This window comes from Aspergillus oryzae, chromosome 3 (assembly GCF_000184455.2).
Source record: "Aspergillus oryzae RIB40 DNA, chromosome 3".
Lineage (NCBI taxonomy): Eukaryota > Fungi > Ascomycota > Eurotiomycetes > Eurotiales > Aspergillaceae > Aspergillus > Aspergillus oryzae.
In genome coordinates this window covers 832,176-848,716 of record NC_036437.1, presented here as the reverse complement: position 1 = coordinate 848,716, position 16,541 = coordinate 832,176, and the positions used below count along the sequence as shown (strand labels likewise).

Genomic DNA, 16,541 nt, shown 5'->3' with positions numbered 1-16,541 from the left:
TTTCCCTTCCGTTTTCTTTGTTCATTCACTTTCTTTACTTTATCTCATATCTTAGCAGCTCGTATCTAGCAAGTAGAGCTGAACACCAATTTCCTAAAGGGGGAATAGGACTACGATGAAGTCTCGGAATGATAACTAATCAGTATAGAAGAACCTGCCACATCCTCGTATATGCAAGCCCATTCGCATATCACACCGTGTTATAGAGAGTATCCAAAACCCGAGAAAGGTGTCTCGGGGCCTTACAGAGGAAAGGGGCTGTGGGCTCTCAGCCTTACAAAGCAGAAGAATGGTATCGGGCGATAGCTGCAGAAGCGGAGAGAAACTTTCTCTTCTCCGTGAAGAGTATTTGGACAATCTAGCACCAGAAGAGAAGCCACTCGTATGATTCGGGATTTGCCTTGTGTGGGGTCAAGAGAAAGGTCTGGATCCGGCCCGGCTCGGCTCCCGTTTCCCTGTTTTTTGAGGCTACATTACTGCGGGGATTACGAGCCTCAGGATTGTGTTTAGTGCCTGTTATGCTCTCTAGTCTCAGCTACATTGGGAAAGTGATTGCTCAACATGGCATTTCAGATGATCTTCAGGGACCTCGGCTGAGATGCTTTCCCCCTGAGCTTGTTTACTCCTTCTATAGTTTGATCTGCACTAACACACCTTGATAGCCCGGCTGTCTATCTCTCCTTTGGCCTTTCTTTATCAAAGACTCGCAAATTTGGGAGTTCAATTTGCAGGGCAATGACCATGCAGACATATGAAGAATATTCTTCAAGATTATTCAGCTCGCTCCGACCCACTTTGTCTCCAGTGCCCGCCTAATATGTAAATGTTGCATCATTATCGATTACTGAACCATCTAAAAAGGATGCCAGGCCAATGGCATCTCATCCATCAGCTAGTACGGCTCCACAGGGGTCCCTACTCCTGCCTTTTAGGTCTCCCAGGGTTGGGGGCCGTTCTATATCATTCAACAAGTTTCAGGGTCCATTTAGCGCTGAACAAATAAGCCATTGACCAAAGTGCTTGGTATGACAAATGCGGGGAGTAGAGACCCTCTAGTCGTCTTCGCTGTTCCTTTGCCCCAGACGCCAGGCTAGAAGCAATTGTGGGTACTACAGCTACGAGTTACTTGGAAGAGGCCGGACAAGGAGCAAAAGCCGCTGACTCGGGTGCAAGGAGGCTTATGTCCGGTCAATTTTATACATGATTGCCACTCATGCCTGCTGCTCCGCTGAGGATATTGCGGGCATTTCCAACGGTACCAGCCTTGCCTAGTCAGTCATCTTCCTGCTATTGGATCATCCTCCTGGAGACATTGTTTCCTGCTATTAGTTCACCGGCGGAAGGTGGACATCCGGGAAATGGCATTACTCGTTCCATTAGTGATCATCACTACTATTGACTGGGCGATGTGGAGTCTGCTCTACAGTGATCCTTCGATTGCTGATCTCCACTGCTTGTTGGACAGTTTGAGAATACCATTGGACGGATATCGAACTGTTCCTGTTTAGGAATATCGTGTGAGGCACGAGTCAGGATATCCTCGCAGGTACCCATTGAGGCTGTAAGTCCACCATCAAGAAAGAATCCCTGCAGGGCGACCCTGTAATGTAACACTCCTGAAGACAAGTGATCCGATTGCCTGAACATCAGGCCGGATATTGGCCTTGCCCGAAGAATGGATCAGACTGGGGGCCTAACCTCCATAGCTGATTCTGAAGCCCGATTACAAAGAAGAGCTGCAACAAAGATATAAAAGGGACCTACCCATCTCTCAAACTATCCTCATCATCACAGCAAACAGCTTCACTCACAACAAGAATCAAAACCAATTCTATTCACTCTAACCCAAGGAACAATCGCAAAAATGCAATTCAAAACCCTCCTCTCCACCCTCCCATTCATCACCGCCGTCCTGGCCAACCCAGCCCCAGTGCCAGCCCCCGTGCCCGGTGCCGTCTCCGTCGGATACGGCCAGCAACTCCAGAACAACGACCAGGCCAACCACTGGGTCGTCTGGATCGAGGGCGAAAGCGCCTGCCCCAACACTCGCGTTCTGACCAGGCTCACTGACAGCCCTTGCGACCAGACCTTCTACTTCAACAACCAAGCCTACCACCTCGCCGACTGCGGCAGCGACAACGAGCCCCGTCGTGTGGTTCAGCCCGGCGGCGGCTCTAAGAGCTGCTCTCGCGATAACCGCAAGATTACGTGCCACGGTAGCACCCATGACATTGTCAAGCATGGCAAGTGTTAAACGGATTCCGGATGCGAATTGGGAAGCATGACGCGTGGGAACGGAAGTGTGCTTACGTTGAATCAGAGCTTGGGCGGGAAGGAAGCATGAGGCGTAGAAACAGGGATTATGGATGATGGGCCGGTTATGCTTGCGCTCGTGGCTATGGTCTTGTGTTTAGATGTCAATGTCAATAACCTGCGCTTGATGTCATAGCCTATACGTTTACATGGGTTGAATGAGATGGATTTGCATAAGCAATGATAAATCAAAACCTCCCATATGAGCACCGTAGATAATATGTCCATATCCTAGTCAAGCATAAATATAATGAAGAACCCCCGTTCGTGGAACCTACCGGACCCGTCACGGCGGTACGCCTTAGCGCCGGAAGGGACCGCCGGAACCAACTTAGGATTAGCATCCGCCCGGATGCTCGGATGCACAGACTCTATTCATTGAGTGGATGGTTACATTAGCATTAACCTTCGGGGGTTTCCTGTCAATGCCTGTCCTTTCGTTAGTTGTTTATCAAAAATAATTAACAGATATCATGTATCGTTCCATCATTTTATAATGGTACTTGTTATATGTCTATGCAAGTCTGCGGTTTGTGTCTTATACTCCGTATATAGATGGAAATCCGTATCTTGCTAAGCAAAATTTTTATTTATATATAATCTCTCCAGAACCTGAAGATCATGATGAGCCAACCTCGACAGTAGAAGTCATATCCTTTCTTTCATCCCATTCCTCTTGACTTTCATGGAAGATTACGACATTCATACTAGTACAAGTATTCATCGAAGAACATAATTAAAGCAACACATAATTGCACCCTTCGGATCTCCCTCTCTCACTTACACCTCAACTCCAGTGTCTCAGACCCCTCACCATTTCCCATATTCCCAGCCTTCGCCTGTCTCAGCCCAGCAAGCTCATACGCCAACACAGCACGACAACACACAACCGACGCAAGAAACCGTCCCGCGAGCGCGAGCGCATCTTGAACTGAGATAAACAACAAGCTGGAGAGCACCATTGTCCCATACAGGATATGGACTACAGCGCCGGTAGAGACGCACCATGAGAACAGCAGAAATAAATACGATTCTTCGATCTCGTCGACGTCCGGGGGTGGGGTAGAGTATAACGATGGATTTATCTCCCGGATCAGATATCTCCGAAACCAATTCGGCTGCACAGTATGGGTTTCTCCCACAGGTGATCGGATAACGCGATAGCGAAGTGATAGAGCGATAGTACCCCCGATATGAACGAGTCCGACGATGAACGCCCAGATAAGTGACTGCGCGGTGACTTCCGTCGCGTAGTTACATATGCACTGTATACCTAGCTGGTAGCAGGCGGTCACGATATTCGCGACAGCACCTAACGCGACGATATACTCCAGCGCCGAGATGAGGATCCATGTTCTTCCGCCTGGTTTCGGGATGGTTAAACCTTTCTTTATCCCGTCGGCGCCGAGGAGTGCTTTCACGTTGGGGTATTCGAAGGGCCGGTCCGGTAGAACTGCCGGTGAACCCAGGGCCAGACACAGCGAGAGGAATGGTCGGCCTGCGACCCGTGCCAGGATGGCTGTGTCGACTGTGTTGGAACCGAGCATGGAGAGCATGGTCGGTAGGAGGCCGAGGATGACCCCTGCGCTGGCCATGTTGGCTTTCACATTTTCCGGGAGGTTGCTGAGCATACAAGAGACTAAGGGCGCGGTCAAGGCGCTGCCTTTTGTCGGGTCATACCAGAGTTGGTATTCTGGGTCGAAGCCGGGGGTTTTGTTGAGGTAGTTTTGGTATTGTTCGGAGCAGTTGTTGTTGAGGACGAATTCAATCTGCGAGCGGAATTGTTTGTACCAGTGCTGGAATTGGTCGGGGGCTGCTGCTGCCACCGCAGCTTGGATCAGGAGTAGGAGCAATATTCTCATGGTTAGGAGATTGGGCCCTCACGCTTAGGCGTAATTGTTGCATGGGATAAGGCTTCGTGGTGAGGTGAGGCATTGAAACAGTCTTTATTAGGAGATCTTTGAGCGAGGTTGGCGTGAAAAATTCCTCCGTGATTTGATGCAGGGCGCTAAAGCTGCCCCTCTTGACAAAAACGAGTCATTGTTGCACTATCATTGTGTCAATTCATGCATTCCTGATCCGTGTGGCGGCTTTAGCTTATCCTTCGTGTCGATGGTGAACCTATCTCGGATAGCTCGACACTTGGTTGGACGGAAACCTCAGCCTGCCTAAATGTGTGACTGAGAGAGCCTATCAGGACCATTTTCTTGGGTCGCGCCGAGCCGAGCCAGCTGGAGCTTTGACACATTTTCTTCCTTGTTTTTCACTGTCAGGGTAACTTTAACTCTACCAATGCCGAAGTCAAGGTTCAAAATTTATCACGCGCTTGACAGTTCGCTAGGGTTCCGTAACCCTACCCCAGGGTTCATCGAACTTCCTAGGTATACAAGTCCTGAGGGCTTGCCAGACATAAATTGCAGGGGTGCCCTGGCCCCATTGAATTCAGCCTGACAGAGCATCCAGATAAAGTAACTAGGGGATTCATACGTAATAATCGTCTGACGGTAATGCAATGCCCAGATAATTCGGAATGGGTCATATAGTCGTGAAGTTGGTCATAGATACACAGGATAAATGTACAGCTCATCTTGCTTGTTAAGGGGTATATAGGTACTATGGAGATCGAAGAGGCCCAAGTATAAAAAGGCCAGCTTCTGAAGAGATAGAAGCAAGAGGTGGTCGAAGGTGAAAAAATGTACGGAGACGTGAGATGAGATCAAGTATCTCCCCAGAGTCCAAACACAGGAAGATCCTCCGCCATATATAGGAGTCCATTATCTGAAAGGATCATGTCCGAGAGAGGCGTTTGGCCTCCGTTGTCCGGCATTCCGGGTGGGCCAGTAGGGATTGTACCGCCTGGTGAGCAACCGATTGGAATGCCGGTTGTCGTTAAAGTGGAAATGGCTGTGTCGTATGGGAAAGGAGAGGGTCCTTCAGTGGCACATAAGGCATCCCAGATGCCGTCATCGGGCTGGGCTGTAGCAGTGGTCTGTCCTAACGATTGGGAGGAAAAGGGGCCACCGGCAAATTTATCTGGGGATAGAGGAGACGGGACTGTTGGATGATCCCCGCGGTTCATTGAGATGCCATGGTGGTTATTACTAGGAGTTGAGGTTTCGTTGGATGGGCCTACTTCGCCGAAAAGCTGGTCGACTTGTTTGCTCCGACGTTCCATCCATTGACGGTTCCGGCGGTGGACATATTCACCAACTGCGCCTCGGAGGTATTTGATGATTTGGAAAAAGCGGCAGGCATGAGGATCATGCGGGACGAACAGCCCAAGGAACTTCTCGGCCTTGTTCAAGCCCTCCTCCAGTGGGAGCAGATTGTCATAGTCGGCAAAAAATGCGGCCCCTAAGACAACGGCTGAGTTAAAAACGGAGTTGATTAAGAATGGGAGCCTCCGAGGTAGGGACGAGTATTGAGAGAGGTCATCAACGACGTTGAGACTGCGCAATGCCGAATAAACGCACGCATCAGCAAAAAGCGAGATTTTCGAGTTGCTGGGTTTGCTCTCGGAAAACGCTGCCGACTCGCTCTTATTTTTCACATACTGAGAGACTCGGAAGACTAGGAAGGGCCGAGTCAACAGGATGATCGACCAATAATAAGAGCCGAATATGTGAGCTGCAGCCAAGGTATCCTCGAGAGTTTTGGCAGCATCAAGTCGCTCTGTTTGCATCCGTAGGAAGGTTGGCAGGTTCCGGACCCAGGCGCGATGTTGATTCGAGATGCTATCCGCGACACTGATTGACACAACCTGTCTCATGTAAACTTCCGTGAGAATCCGCTCGAATATACGACATAGTGAAACAACCGTTAGGGATAGTTGCTCTTCGGGCTGGAGGCGCTGCTGTGTCCCCGATGTGGTGTTGCCATCGTGTGGTTCGTAGTCAAAGTCCGTCGTGGCCGGAGGACGACCCAGAGAGGCGCTGAGGAAGAGATCCATCATGCGTAGGCTTTTCCACACACGTTCTCGAGCACGTCGCTCGCGCGTGCAGAAGAGCGTGTTCGCATCTTTTCTGTGGATGCCGACCGCATACGCCGCACGAAGAGCAATTCCAAGGTTCATGAAAGCGCCGTTGCGTCGGCAAGCACCCAACATATACATCGAAATCAGGACATATGACTGGATAGTGGAGATACTGGGGGTCTCCGTAAAAGCCGAGAACGCCAGCTGACGCCCACTGATGAAGTACTTCTCCGCCAGAGTGTGATTGGTATCTGATACTTGAGCCCCGATAGCAAGCACCAGGTAAAATATTGAGCTCACAGTATCTTCGTCACCAGTTGGGTTCTCGATCCAATTAGCCAGTCGTGGATGGAACTCCTCGAGGTCGAACAGATCCAATAGGGGGCTAGTGGCAAGAACATATTGGCGAGCCAGTCGTTGAGCTTCTTCATTACCTGGGGGCGGTATCAGTGGTCCTGTCTGTGTAGTGGAGCTACTTTGGAAAGCCTCAAGCATCGAATGGCGTGAATTATCTTCCGTGAATTCGCAACGGCCAATTGAGGAGGATACTATGCGACGGACACTCTGGAGAAAGGACAAACTCGCAGAGTCGCCAATATACATAAATTTGCCTTGTCCATCGCGCAGAAGCCTGGCCACCTTCGGTACCGGAGCCGTCCCATCTTTATCATCCACCACCTGTTGTTCAAGATTTGCGCTACGATCTTCGAGGGAGTTAAGCAGTCGGTCCATGGCGGTTTGCCTTTGCGGGGTAGGCACAAGGCGTTCGCTGAGCAACATCGTGTCTTTCGAGCTCTCGGAGGGCTTCAGCAAGCGGGCCGGTTTGTCCGAGAAATGGCACTCTGATTCCTTGTGACGTTGAACACAGATTGTGCATGGTTGCTCTCCGTTGCATTTCTGCTTCCTCCGCTTACAGCTATCGCACGCTCGTCGGCATCGTAGCCGGCCACCCGGAGCCGCGGTGACTTTCGGCATGACAATGGGGGCAACGGATGAGTATGGACTCTGGATCTCAGGTTAAATCGAACTTCCTAATAGGCCGAGTGAAGTTGCCGTGAACAAAGTAACGCCGAAGTGCCAAGTCGCGGGGTCCGGTGGTTATCTGATAAACAATCGCGATGAGGTCAGCCTACTCCGGCCAACTGAAGGCCATTCAAGACATGACTCCTCGGTCTCTATTAGGCGATCGATAATCACGGCTAGTGATGTTGCCGACGTGATTAATCGTGTCTAGCGAGAGAAACGGCATTGCGAAGAGGATTAAGATGGTTTGCTTTCCCCGGAATAAATTGCGGAGCACATCCGCGCCAGATTATTAAGCGTCGCCCAGACCGCCTGGGGACATTTATCTATTGAATCGTCATCAATCACTACAACCATTGCATATATCCATTCAAACTGGGACCCCCTTATAGCTATCTAGCTAGATTACACATCCCCAAACTCACAAAAACAGGCAATCTACTCAGGGCGGAAAGAGACAATCTTTCCCCATGTATCAGCCGTGCCCCAAATACCGTGTCGCAAGCACGACAGCTGCACAATCTGACTATGGTCGACGAAAAGGTTGACATCAATACCAAACTCCCGGATATACCAATTGTAGACCTTCGGATCTGCAGCCTCAAACATGACGCGCTCTGGTGGTAGTTCCTTCATGATCTTAGACACCACGTCGGTGCGCCATGACTCCACATTCTCCGTGATGCCCTCGGACTCGATCATCAGGCGCTCAACGCCAGCGTTGAGGAACTTATGGCCTAAGTTGACCAGCTTCCCCGGGTCCGAGGTGCCAATTGCCTCCAGTCCGGAGGCTGGAGTGTCACCACCCGCGCCAAACTGGATACCCAACTCGGGCTTCGCTTTTAACTTGTATGAGTGGACCTTGTCGACGAGGCGCAACCAATCATCCTCAGGAAATGATAAGAACCCGGATGAAAGCTCAATTACGTCAAAGCTGTAGTCACGAATGTCAGCATGGTGAGAGCGATTCACTATTAGTCAAACGGAGACATACCCTAAGTCCTTGCACTTCTGGAGATATTTGTCAAAGACAGCATTTGTGTCAGGGTGAGTGAGGAGATGCTCGGCCCATCCACCCTACAGATCACAATCAGAGGATATTCGCCCATGAACCTGATATACAGGGTAAACTCACCGTCGAAACATAAACGCCATGCTCGTGAGCCAGGTCAATTAGTTCCCTCAAGGGCTTCTCCTGAAATAGTGAAAAAGAGCCTGTATTCGCGGTTAGACCCTTAGGTCACCAAGCTTCAACGCTATGCCTACCTCCGGCAAATTTGAGGCCATCCACATGAGTCCCCATTCTGTAAGCTTACGTTAGCAACACTGATATCTCGTTGTTGCTCTTCATCCAGGACATACGTTTCAAGCACATCAGCTAGGTATCTCTTTCCCATCACCTGTAATGTATCGTTCAACATCAGTTCAACTGCCATTTCTGGTACAATTGCAACAAGATAAGTATGCATACCGTGTAGTACGGCCCTCTGATCTCAGTGACACCCTTGCTCCTCGGCTTCGGCGGTCTAGGGTTGGACCGTGCGAATCCGAATCCGTTCTTCTTATCCTGGAGTAGCGTTACATTCTTCTGTGCGGGTGCTGTCGTAGATAGATACCTGCAAGGTCCCGTCGAACCCGCGACTTTCGGGCCCTGCTGAGAGACAGATCTAAGGATGGCTTTTGAGGAAATGGGGGAGAGGTGTGGCATATTCAACAACATTGTGACTTTTTATAGATGTATTTCTAGTATAGAGGGTGAGTGGAGATGGCGAAGGACAGAACCGCTCACTTATTTACTAGAAAGTAAGTAGATATCTTGATCTCAGGAATATATAGCTGCTCCATATCTGTGTTTTGTGGTGTGAGTGTTCCCTGACGTAAGGTGTATGTCACCCCGTGGAGAAGTCAAGAGCGAATTATGGATCGCAGACGGCGATCCCGCCATGAATCAGGGGTATCGATCGGTAGGGTCATCATATTCACGTGATCGATGTCAGCTTCTATTCCTGTGGGCTGAGAAGTACAGTTACTATGATATAACTTCTCTCTGGCAAGTCTAAGAATAAAACAGGCTGGTAGTCATCTGTCCACATGGCTTTCCTAAAGTCTGATCATGATACATCAAGCCTTTCGGTTCATAGGCTAGTAACTAATATTGACGGGCTAGTTCACTACATTCATACAATTGTCGATGAACTATCTACTGCCATCGCTTAATGATCATCTCTGCTGCTTTTTCAGCAATCCCGTATACAGCTGTCTGTATATGACCGGATATCAAAACTGGCATGACACTGGCATCGACCACGCGGAGATTGTCCGTGCCATACACGGTCAGATTCGCATTGACTACCCCATGTAGTTCCCGTGGCAACATCGCACATGTACCGACTGGGTGAAAGATTGTCTCAGTGTTGTTGATCGCATACTCCCTCCACTGACTATCACTATCGGGTCCATCGCCAACCACAGAAAGGCCTGGCTCGTATTCTTCAGTCCAAGCTTGCCGGAGAGGAGCTGTTGACGCCAGTTTACGCAAGTACTTCGCGGCAGATGCGAGGGCCTGGATATCATATTCATGGGAGAGATAGTTAGGTTGTATCTGTGGAGCTGTCGAGATCAACGGCGACGTCACATGTATCGACCCTGTGCTGAAGGGGTGTAGCATGACTGCAATCAACGTGAAGAAGTTTGAACCGTGGAGTGGAGACGTTTCTGGTGGGTATCCTTTTATTCCGGTATATCCATCTGCGGAGATGATTTCCATCTGTGGAACATTCTCTTCTTCATGTCGTATGTGATGAAGCTGGATGTCCGCTCTAATGCGCTCGAAGGGCGACAATGAGAGAGGCTCATCGGCGGCTTTGCGTGCTAAGGATTCCATGCGCGAAGGCTCGTCAGCCACGCCAGTCCAGTTAAGAAAAGCATAGCTGCCCCCACTATAGTCGTATATGGATCGTTGACCTGTGTTATAAGCTTCTAGTTGCTGTTTTGCAAAGGTGGCATTGGTCTTGAGCATATCGACCGACGTATAGTTGGGGAGAAGTCGATAGGAGTTCTGAATTCGCAGATGATCCTGCAGATTCTCTCCAACCCCAGGAAGGTCAACTAACTGTTGAACATCGGCAGCATGAAGCACGTCTTTCTGACCGATTCCGGAGAGCTCCAACAAGCCGGGGCTTTGCATGGTACCAGCAGCAAGGATAACTTCTTTTATTGCCAAGACAGTTGTGTTATCTTCCAGAGTGACACCTGTGGCTACCAGATCTTCTCCACCTATACTCACCAAATTAATCTTGCGCACCCTCCTTCCTACCCGTATTTGAAGATTGGGCCCTGCAAGCGAGGGATATCCCGGGTGATGGGCACTATACGACCTCTTCCGATCACTATAACGAACGTTTGACGGCTGGAACCCCGATCCAAGAGAATTTCCACCTAGTGAGTTTCGATTCTCTAACACATCCAGGCTTTTCAACGCCTCCATGAAGAAGGTCTGGTGCTCTGGCACCCAATCACAGACCATCGTCTGGATGGGGCCACCAAAGCCTACACCTTGGTCACCGTACTTGTCTGACAAAGTGAAATTCTCAGCCTTGAGCATCGAGCGCATCATCTCCGACCAATTCCACCCTTCATTTCCTAGCTTGCCCCATATGTCGTACTCGACCTTGCTGGCCCGGTCCCACGACATGAAATTAAGCGCGGAACTTCCGCCCAGGACCTTTCCTCGGGGTTGAGTCAGGGAACGGTTGCCCGCATGCGGTTGTGGGACAGTGGTAAAATTCCAGTCGTACGCTGATGCGATAGCCGAACCTCTCATAGCCGGTATGTTGATGCGAGGCTCATTCTCGGCATCAGGTCCAGCTTCCAGCACCAGGATAGAACTCTCCGGTAGTCCCCGGCTTAGTCGTGATGCCAGGGCCAGACCGGCAGTGCCGCCTCCTACAATAACCTACCGAGAGTGTTAGAAGACGATGGTCGAATGGGGTGCGATAAATGATTTCCAGTGGCCATACAAAGTCATACTCAAGCTGATCCGCTTGACAAGTCGCTACAGCAATCGCTGTCAGAAACAGGCCGAGTAACATCCTCAATCAAGAGCGCTTAAAGTTCTTCTTTGTGATCGAGTCTTGTAGATGCTCTTGGTCGTAAAACCCTTGCTAAAGTGCGACCTGGGGAAATGGCTCTCTTATATGTGATATCACATAGTTCCTTCCATCTTCGAAATTTATCCCTTGTGTGGATATTTCCAAATGAACTGCGGCTGACCTCTGGAATGCGACTGCCGACTTGCATGCCCCTTGGATTGTGAGTGCACTATACCACGTACCAAGATGAAAATCATTTTTACAACGCTAATACTGATTGACGTAGCTCTGGTACAAGACTCGAGATCTCTACCACATAAGACACGTCAGAGTACTAAACTCATTAATGGAACTGCCTTGAACTTACAATAGTGAATTATTACTCACTTTCATAGGGTATTCCAGTACATTGTCGGTCTCAACGCCCTGATCCCAGTGTATATGCACAGCGGGAGCTATTCGGCTGAATATCTTCTCATATACCAAGATGTAGAAGATATTGATTACACGTGAAAGATCCCTAGTTTGGTGCTCCCCTATGATATACACCACTTGCAAGGAAGAGTTTCAGGGCTGGGTGACTACTGAAAATCTCGTAAATTGCAAAGAGAGCAGCCAGACAGCCATGCCTTCGCTCCATAAGACGGTCTGCGGTGATACTGATCTTCATCCCGCTTGTATTCCTGCGTAGAATGTGAAAGTAAGTAAATATTCTAGATCATTAGATTATCGAGTCTTGTGGTAGGAAGCTTCACATACCTCGGAGTGAACAATATTCCGGGGACAGCGGGTAGTTTACACATTTATATAGTCTCGGAACGCTGAGGTCTGAAAATCCTACCCCCCCCCCCCCCCCCCCCCGTTCGTGTTTGTAGTCAGGGGTGCTCATCTAGAGAAAAAACATCCCTGTAGGACTTTAGAGTTGCTAGGCCACCCAAAACTAGTTTAGATTGCGCCTGGCTTAGGTCAACCATTGCGACCTTGTTCAACTTTCTTCGACCCAAAAAAGGTTCAGGGGCGGGTGTTTTCTGTACTCGCAAAGAGATTACTCTGTAAATATACGCAATGAATGTTATTTTACCTTGCTTTCTATGTAGATTGCAGCTTAATGCTTTGCATAGTCGACATTGCGTGCTTCAGGAAGCAGTTTAGAATGGAACCGGTACAGGCAAGTTGCTTCTGCGCGACTATGTGGACGCGTTCAATGCTCGCGGCAATGATCTTCAGACGCCCGTTGTTTACTGTGGGTGCTGGTCAATCGCTGTGCGAGCTTTATAGATGGACTTCTTCGGTCAACCTTCCATCGATCGTTTCTCTGGATATATCATTAATATGTTTTCTTTCCTCATCCAAGCCTCTTTTACCTGCCCGACAGGTGATCTAGATGTAAATATCTTTGTGGTTATGCGTGATGAAGGTGTTAAGGCCATTGATGGAGGCCATTTTCTGATTGTCTTGTCCCCTGAGGTCATTTAAAAAATTTATAGCTTCCTTGACCAGGAGGTGGATATTGTCAATCTTAGGGAGGTTCTGCCCTATGGCCCCAGCCCTCGTCAGTGGAATGAATTTGGTCGCAAATACAATCTGGATGCAAGTGCAGACTCGGAATTCAACGTACGAATCATCGTCAAGAAAATTCTACGAAATCCACCTGGCCGATATCCTTATACAGCAAACTATAGGACAGTCTGACAACGTGCGAATGATTGCGACGGCTATGGAACGCCCAATCGATCTTGTACCGGTGTCAAGGCATATATACGTGCCCTATGCAGCAGCTTTAGATCGAAGCTTACCAAATATGGCCAAAGGATATGCAATACTTACAGTCAGAGTTCCTTATACCTGTAGCCGATACGATAGCTCCCTGTGCCCCATTATCCCTGAAATTCCACAACAATATAAGGTAACTAGTGAGCTGTTGTACCTGGGGCATAGTTATCTACAGGGATTAGAAGCCTCAAAGAGACCTATGTGTGTAGCTTAGAGGTAAATTTAGTGCTAATGCTCAATGCTACTCTACCCTGATTCAAAGTGTATCATCTGGACTCTTGGAATAAATTGACATAAACATTATCTACTCAATTTCCCTGCTCGTGTAGACTAACCCAAAGAGATTAATTCTAGACTGGCCTCAACCTTAACTAGTCTGTTATCAGATCATTATGAAACAGGAGGATTGAGACATCGGTGCTTGGCCTGGTCTAGGCCAAAGGCCAAGATAGACTGAATCTCGACGATTCTTGGCACGCTTTTTCCAGGTCCAGCGGGACTGCGCCTGGTCTCCAGATATTTTGCTCTTAGTACAAGCCCTAGTAGTCCTATGATCTACGGATTACTGACGTGATGCCCTTGCACCGATTTTTCGATATCTGCCTGATGCCTCATAACGCGTAAATAAAAGGCGGGCCGGGAAGAACAGAAGGACGAATTTCAGCTGCTGACCCGACTCTAATATTTGTATAATTCTACAAAAACTGCCACTACTACTTAGCAGAAACGGTAGTCTCAGCCAGAGAATGAGAAGAAAAGCATCCACGTTCCGCCATCCAACTGATGGCGATACCCTAACACTCAATCTCCTTATCTATACAACTCTTATGTCCCTTACGCTTCAACCTTGGAAAATTCCAGATCGCCAGTGTCAGCACTCATCGTACCTATGCTCGTCTATATAGGAGATAGTTAAGCCGTGGGTGGAGCCTCTATTGACCTGTCAACATCGGCCTCTGTATAGATAGAAGTCTTACGACGTCAGGCCCAAATACTTACTGCGAATGATTTTCCCAACCTAATCCTTCAGTTAGCACATTGCCAGACGCAGATTCCTGAGAATAACCATACATCGTCAAAAGTACCCACTCTGAGAAACGTTCCGGTATTTCCCCCCACCTGATGTCGGATAACCCCAATGGCTTCCCACTCACCAGTTGCAATCCGTTTTGCGAATCTGCGATCCTGAAATCAGCCTCTTCGTAATAACTAGAGCTTGATCAGCAGAAACATACACCGTGCGGTAAGGGCCAGGCTGCATGCCTGTGTTGAAGACAGTTTGAGTCAGGGGGAATTCCTGGAGGTCTTTCATGTTGAATTCGTTTGGGTTTGGTAGCTCAAAGTCGATATTTTCAAAATTGGAAAAGTGATGTGGAAATGCTGTTGAGAACATTCATAAGAACACAGCAGCAACGTTGAAGAGGGGATGGCTCTTACTATTTTTCCCATCCGTTGCAACATAAGTGATACCACCCTTCAGGGAGGACGTTCCCCTCTCTATCGATCTTTCAACATTCCTCCGTGAGAACCGTGTGTTCTTCAAGAACTCGGGCTCGGGTTCGGGCTGTTTCTGTGGCTTGTTCTGTGGTCTATCTTGTGGCTTAGGCTGTCCCTGGGGCTGGGTCGGCTCTGGCTCAGATTCTGATTCAGTCTCCGGCTGTGTCTCTGGCTCCGACTCCGGTTCCGCCTTCTTGTTGATCCTCCTGTTTCTTCTCTTCTTCCTGTTCCTACGAGCCCGGCTCCGGGCAGCATTATCGGCGGGGCCCTCTTCTGCCGGAGCCTGCTCGGCCGGCGAGCACCACCAAGACATCAGGGAAGAAGTTATACCACGTGGGCAAAGCTTCTTGGCTTCATTCTCTCCGTCATAGAATGCTTTGTCTGCAGCCTTAGACGCCTCATCAGCCTTTGTAGCCTGTTCCAAGGCTTTGGCTTCTTGTTCGGTGCCTTTAGCTGATCCTGCTGCGGCTTCTGCTGCATCTGCGGAAGCATCAGCTTTGTCTGCTAATTTGGCTATCTTGTCAAGATCGGAAGCTACTCCATCGCTTGCAACCACATTGCTCAACCGTTCTGCAATTTTGGCTGCGTCTTCCGCTCCCTTTACTGCCTCCTCGGCGAACTTGATCGATTCGGCAAACTCCCCAACTCCTGGAATCGCCAACAGGATATCGAGAATGGTTGGGTGCTCTATTGTGTCAATGCCTAACGCCAGTAAGAATCCAAGGGGATTCTGGGCTGGATGTCGGATGCCGTCATTGGCACAAGATTGAAGGGAATCCCGCAAGGATTTGGGTACCAGATGCTCGTAAGTCCAGCCTTCCGCCTTACCGACTGTTTTGAACCACAAGCCTATGACTGGAATGTCCTCTAGGCGCGTGTTCAGAAACTTCCACCCCTCTCGTATACCTGGGTAGTTCAAAAACCTCGTGATCTCGTCTCCGATCTCATTGAGAACAGATTTGAAGCCAGTCTCATCGGATACCCTGATGAACTCTTTGATCATGGCGTGCACTACCGGCATGAGCGTTTCTGACACCCCTTCACAGGTGTTGCCCTTGGCCAGATCCATGATTCCCTGCAGGAATGTTTTGACGGTGTCTTCCACCTCCTGAAAAGGGGCTTCTATGACATCGAGGAATTCCTGTTTTCGTTAGCTCTGGTCCTTGAGCGGCATCTCTAATCCCGTGCAATCCTCACCTTAAGCGGGTCTACTGTTGTGGCAGAATCCTTCCTTATTCCATCTTCTCTTGATTCTTCATTTGCCCACCATGAGGCATCGGGTACTGGGCAATTATCGGGGAGATCAATAGCAATTCCTTTGCCTTTGTAATATGGGTTGGCAGCAGCACGCTTTTCCAGTCCTCTGTGCGGCACATCCTGGTTGGGGAAACTGGTCAGGGGTTCATGCACAAGCACTTAGTAGCTTGGAACTTACCGGTATAACTGCGGCTGTGTACAGTGTCTTAGCTCCCGCAGACCCATACGGCGAGAGCCCGATGGGCTCAGACAGTTGTGTCTCTTTGGGTGGGAGATGAGGCGCCGCAGAAGTACTCTGCACCGCCAGCGCAAGCAAGACGGCTTGGACAGTAATGAAAGGCTTCATAGTAAAAAGAAACCATGTACAAAGTGGACAGCAATGGAACGGATAGGCTCTCTGTTCAATGCAGCCTAGTGAGGATGAATGGATTAATAGATGGATGAAGGCTACTATTCTGAGGACGTCCAGGGGTTTTTATACACGATGTGGTACTGAGTCCTTGGTTATGCGTGTGTTCAATTGGAGGTTTGAAGTTCGCTGTTTATCGTACCCACTTCGAGCTCTAGACCATGGAAAATGGCTGATCATCCTGTGTCCCACTAGCTATTGAGAT

The 16,541-nt window shown here is 49.2% G+C and overlaps 5 protein-coding genes across 5 annotated transcripts; all 5 read right to left on the bottom strand.

The window, feature by feature from the left end:
• Positions 1–1,840: 1,840 nt before the first annotated feature.
• AO090023000331 (uncharacterized protein) lies at positions 1,841–2,965 on the bottom strand (the record flags this gene model as incomplete). Its single annotated transcript, XM_023235543.1, has 3 exons — positions 1,841–2,396; positions 2,720–2,742; positions 2,948–2,965. 3 exons carry the CDS (start codon positions 2,963–2,965, stop codon positions 1,841–1,843), a joined length of 597 nt encoding a protein of 198 aa, XP_023090556.1.
• Positions 2,966–3,015: 50 nt separating this feature from the next.
• Positions 3,016–4,175, bottom strand: AO090023000330 (uncharacterized protein; the record flags this gene model as incomplete). Its single annotated transcript, XM_023235542.1, has 2 exons — positions 3,016–3,020; positions 3,098–4,175. 2 exons carry the CDS (start codon positions 4,173–4,175, stop codon positions 3,016–3,018), a joined length of 1,083 nt encoding a protein of 360 aa, XP_023090555.1.
• Positions 4,176–5,029: 854 nt separating this feature from the next.
• On the bottom strand, positions 5,030–9,029 carry AO090023000329 (uncharacterized protein; the record flags this gene model as incomplete). Its single annotated transcript, XM_023235541.1, has 10 exons — positions 5,030–7,297; positions 7,347–7,388; positions 7,619–7,694; positions 7,735–7,747; positions 7,804–8,243; positions 8,304–8,386; positions 8,445–8,524; positions 8,576–8,613; positions 8,672–8,709; positions 8,781–9,029. The coding sequence occupies 10 exons, from the start codon at positions 9,027–9,029 to the stop codon at positions 5,030–5,032; spliced, it is 3,327 nt and encodes a 1,108-aa protein (XP_023090554.1).
• A 480-nt stretch (positions 9,030–9,509) lies between these two features.
• AO090023000328 (GMC family oxidoreductase) lies at positions 9,510–12,289 on the bottom strand (the record flags this gene model as incomplete). Its single annotated transcript, XM_023235540.1, has 2 exons — positions 9,510–11,264; positions 12,200–12,289. The coding sequence occupies 2 exons, from the start codon at positions 12,287–12,289 to the stop codon at positions 9,510–9,512; spliced, it is 1,845 nt and encodes a 614-aa protein (XP_023090553.1).
• Positions 12,290–14,199: 1,910 nt separating this feature from the next.
• On the bottom strand, positions 14,200–15,739 carry AO090023000327 (uncharacterized protein; the record flags this gene model as incomplete). Its single annotated transcript, XM_023235539.1, has 3 exons — positions 14,200–14,263; positions 14,409–14,553; positions 14,611–15,739. 3 exons carry the CDS (start codon positions 15,737–15,739, stop codon positions 14,200–14,202), a joined length of 1,338 nt encoding a protein of 445 aa, XP_023090552.1.
• Between the last annotated feature and the right edge of the window lie 802 nt (positions 15,740–16,541).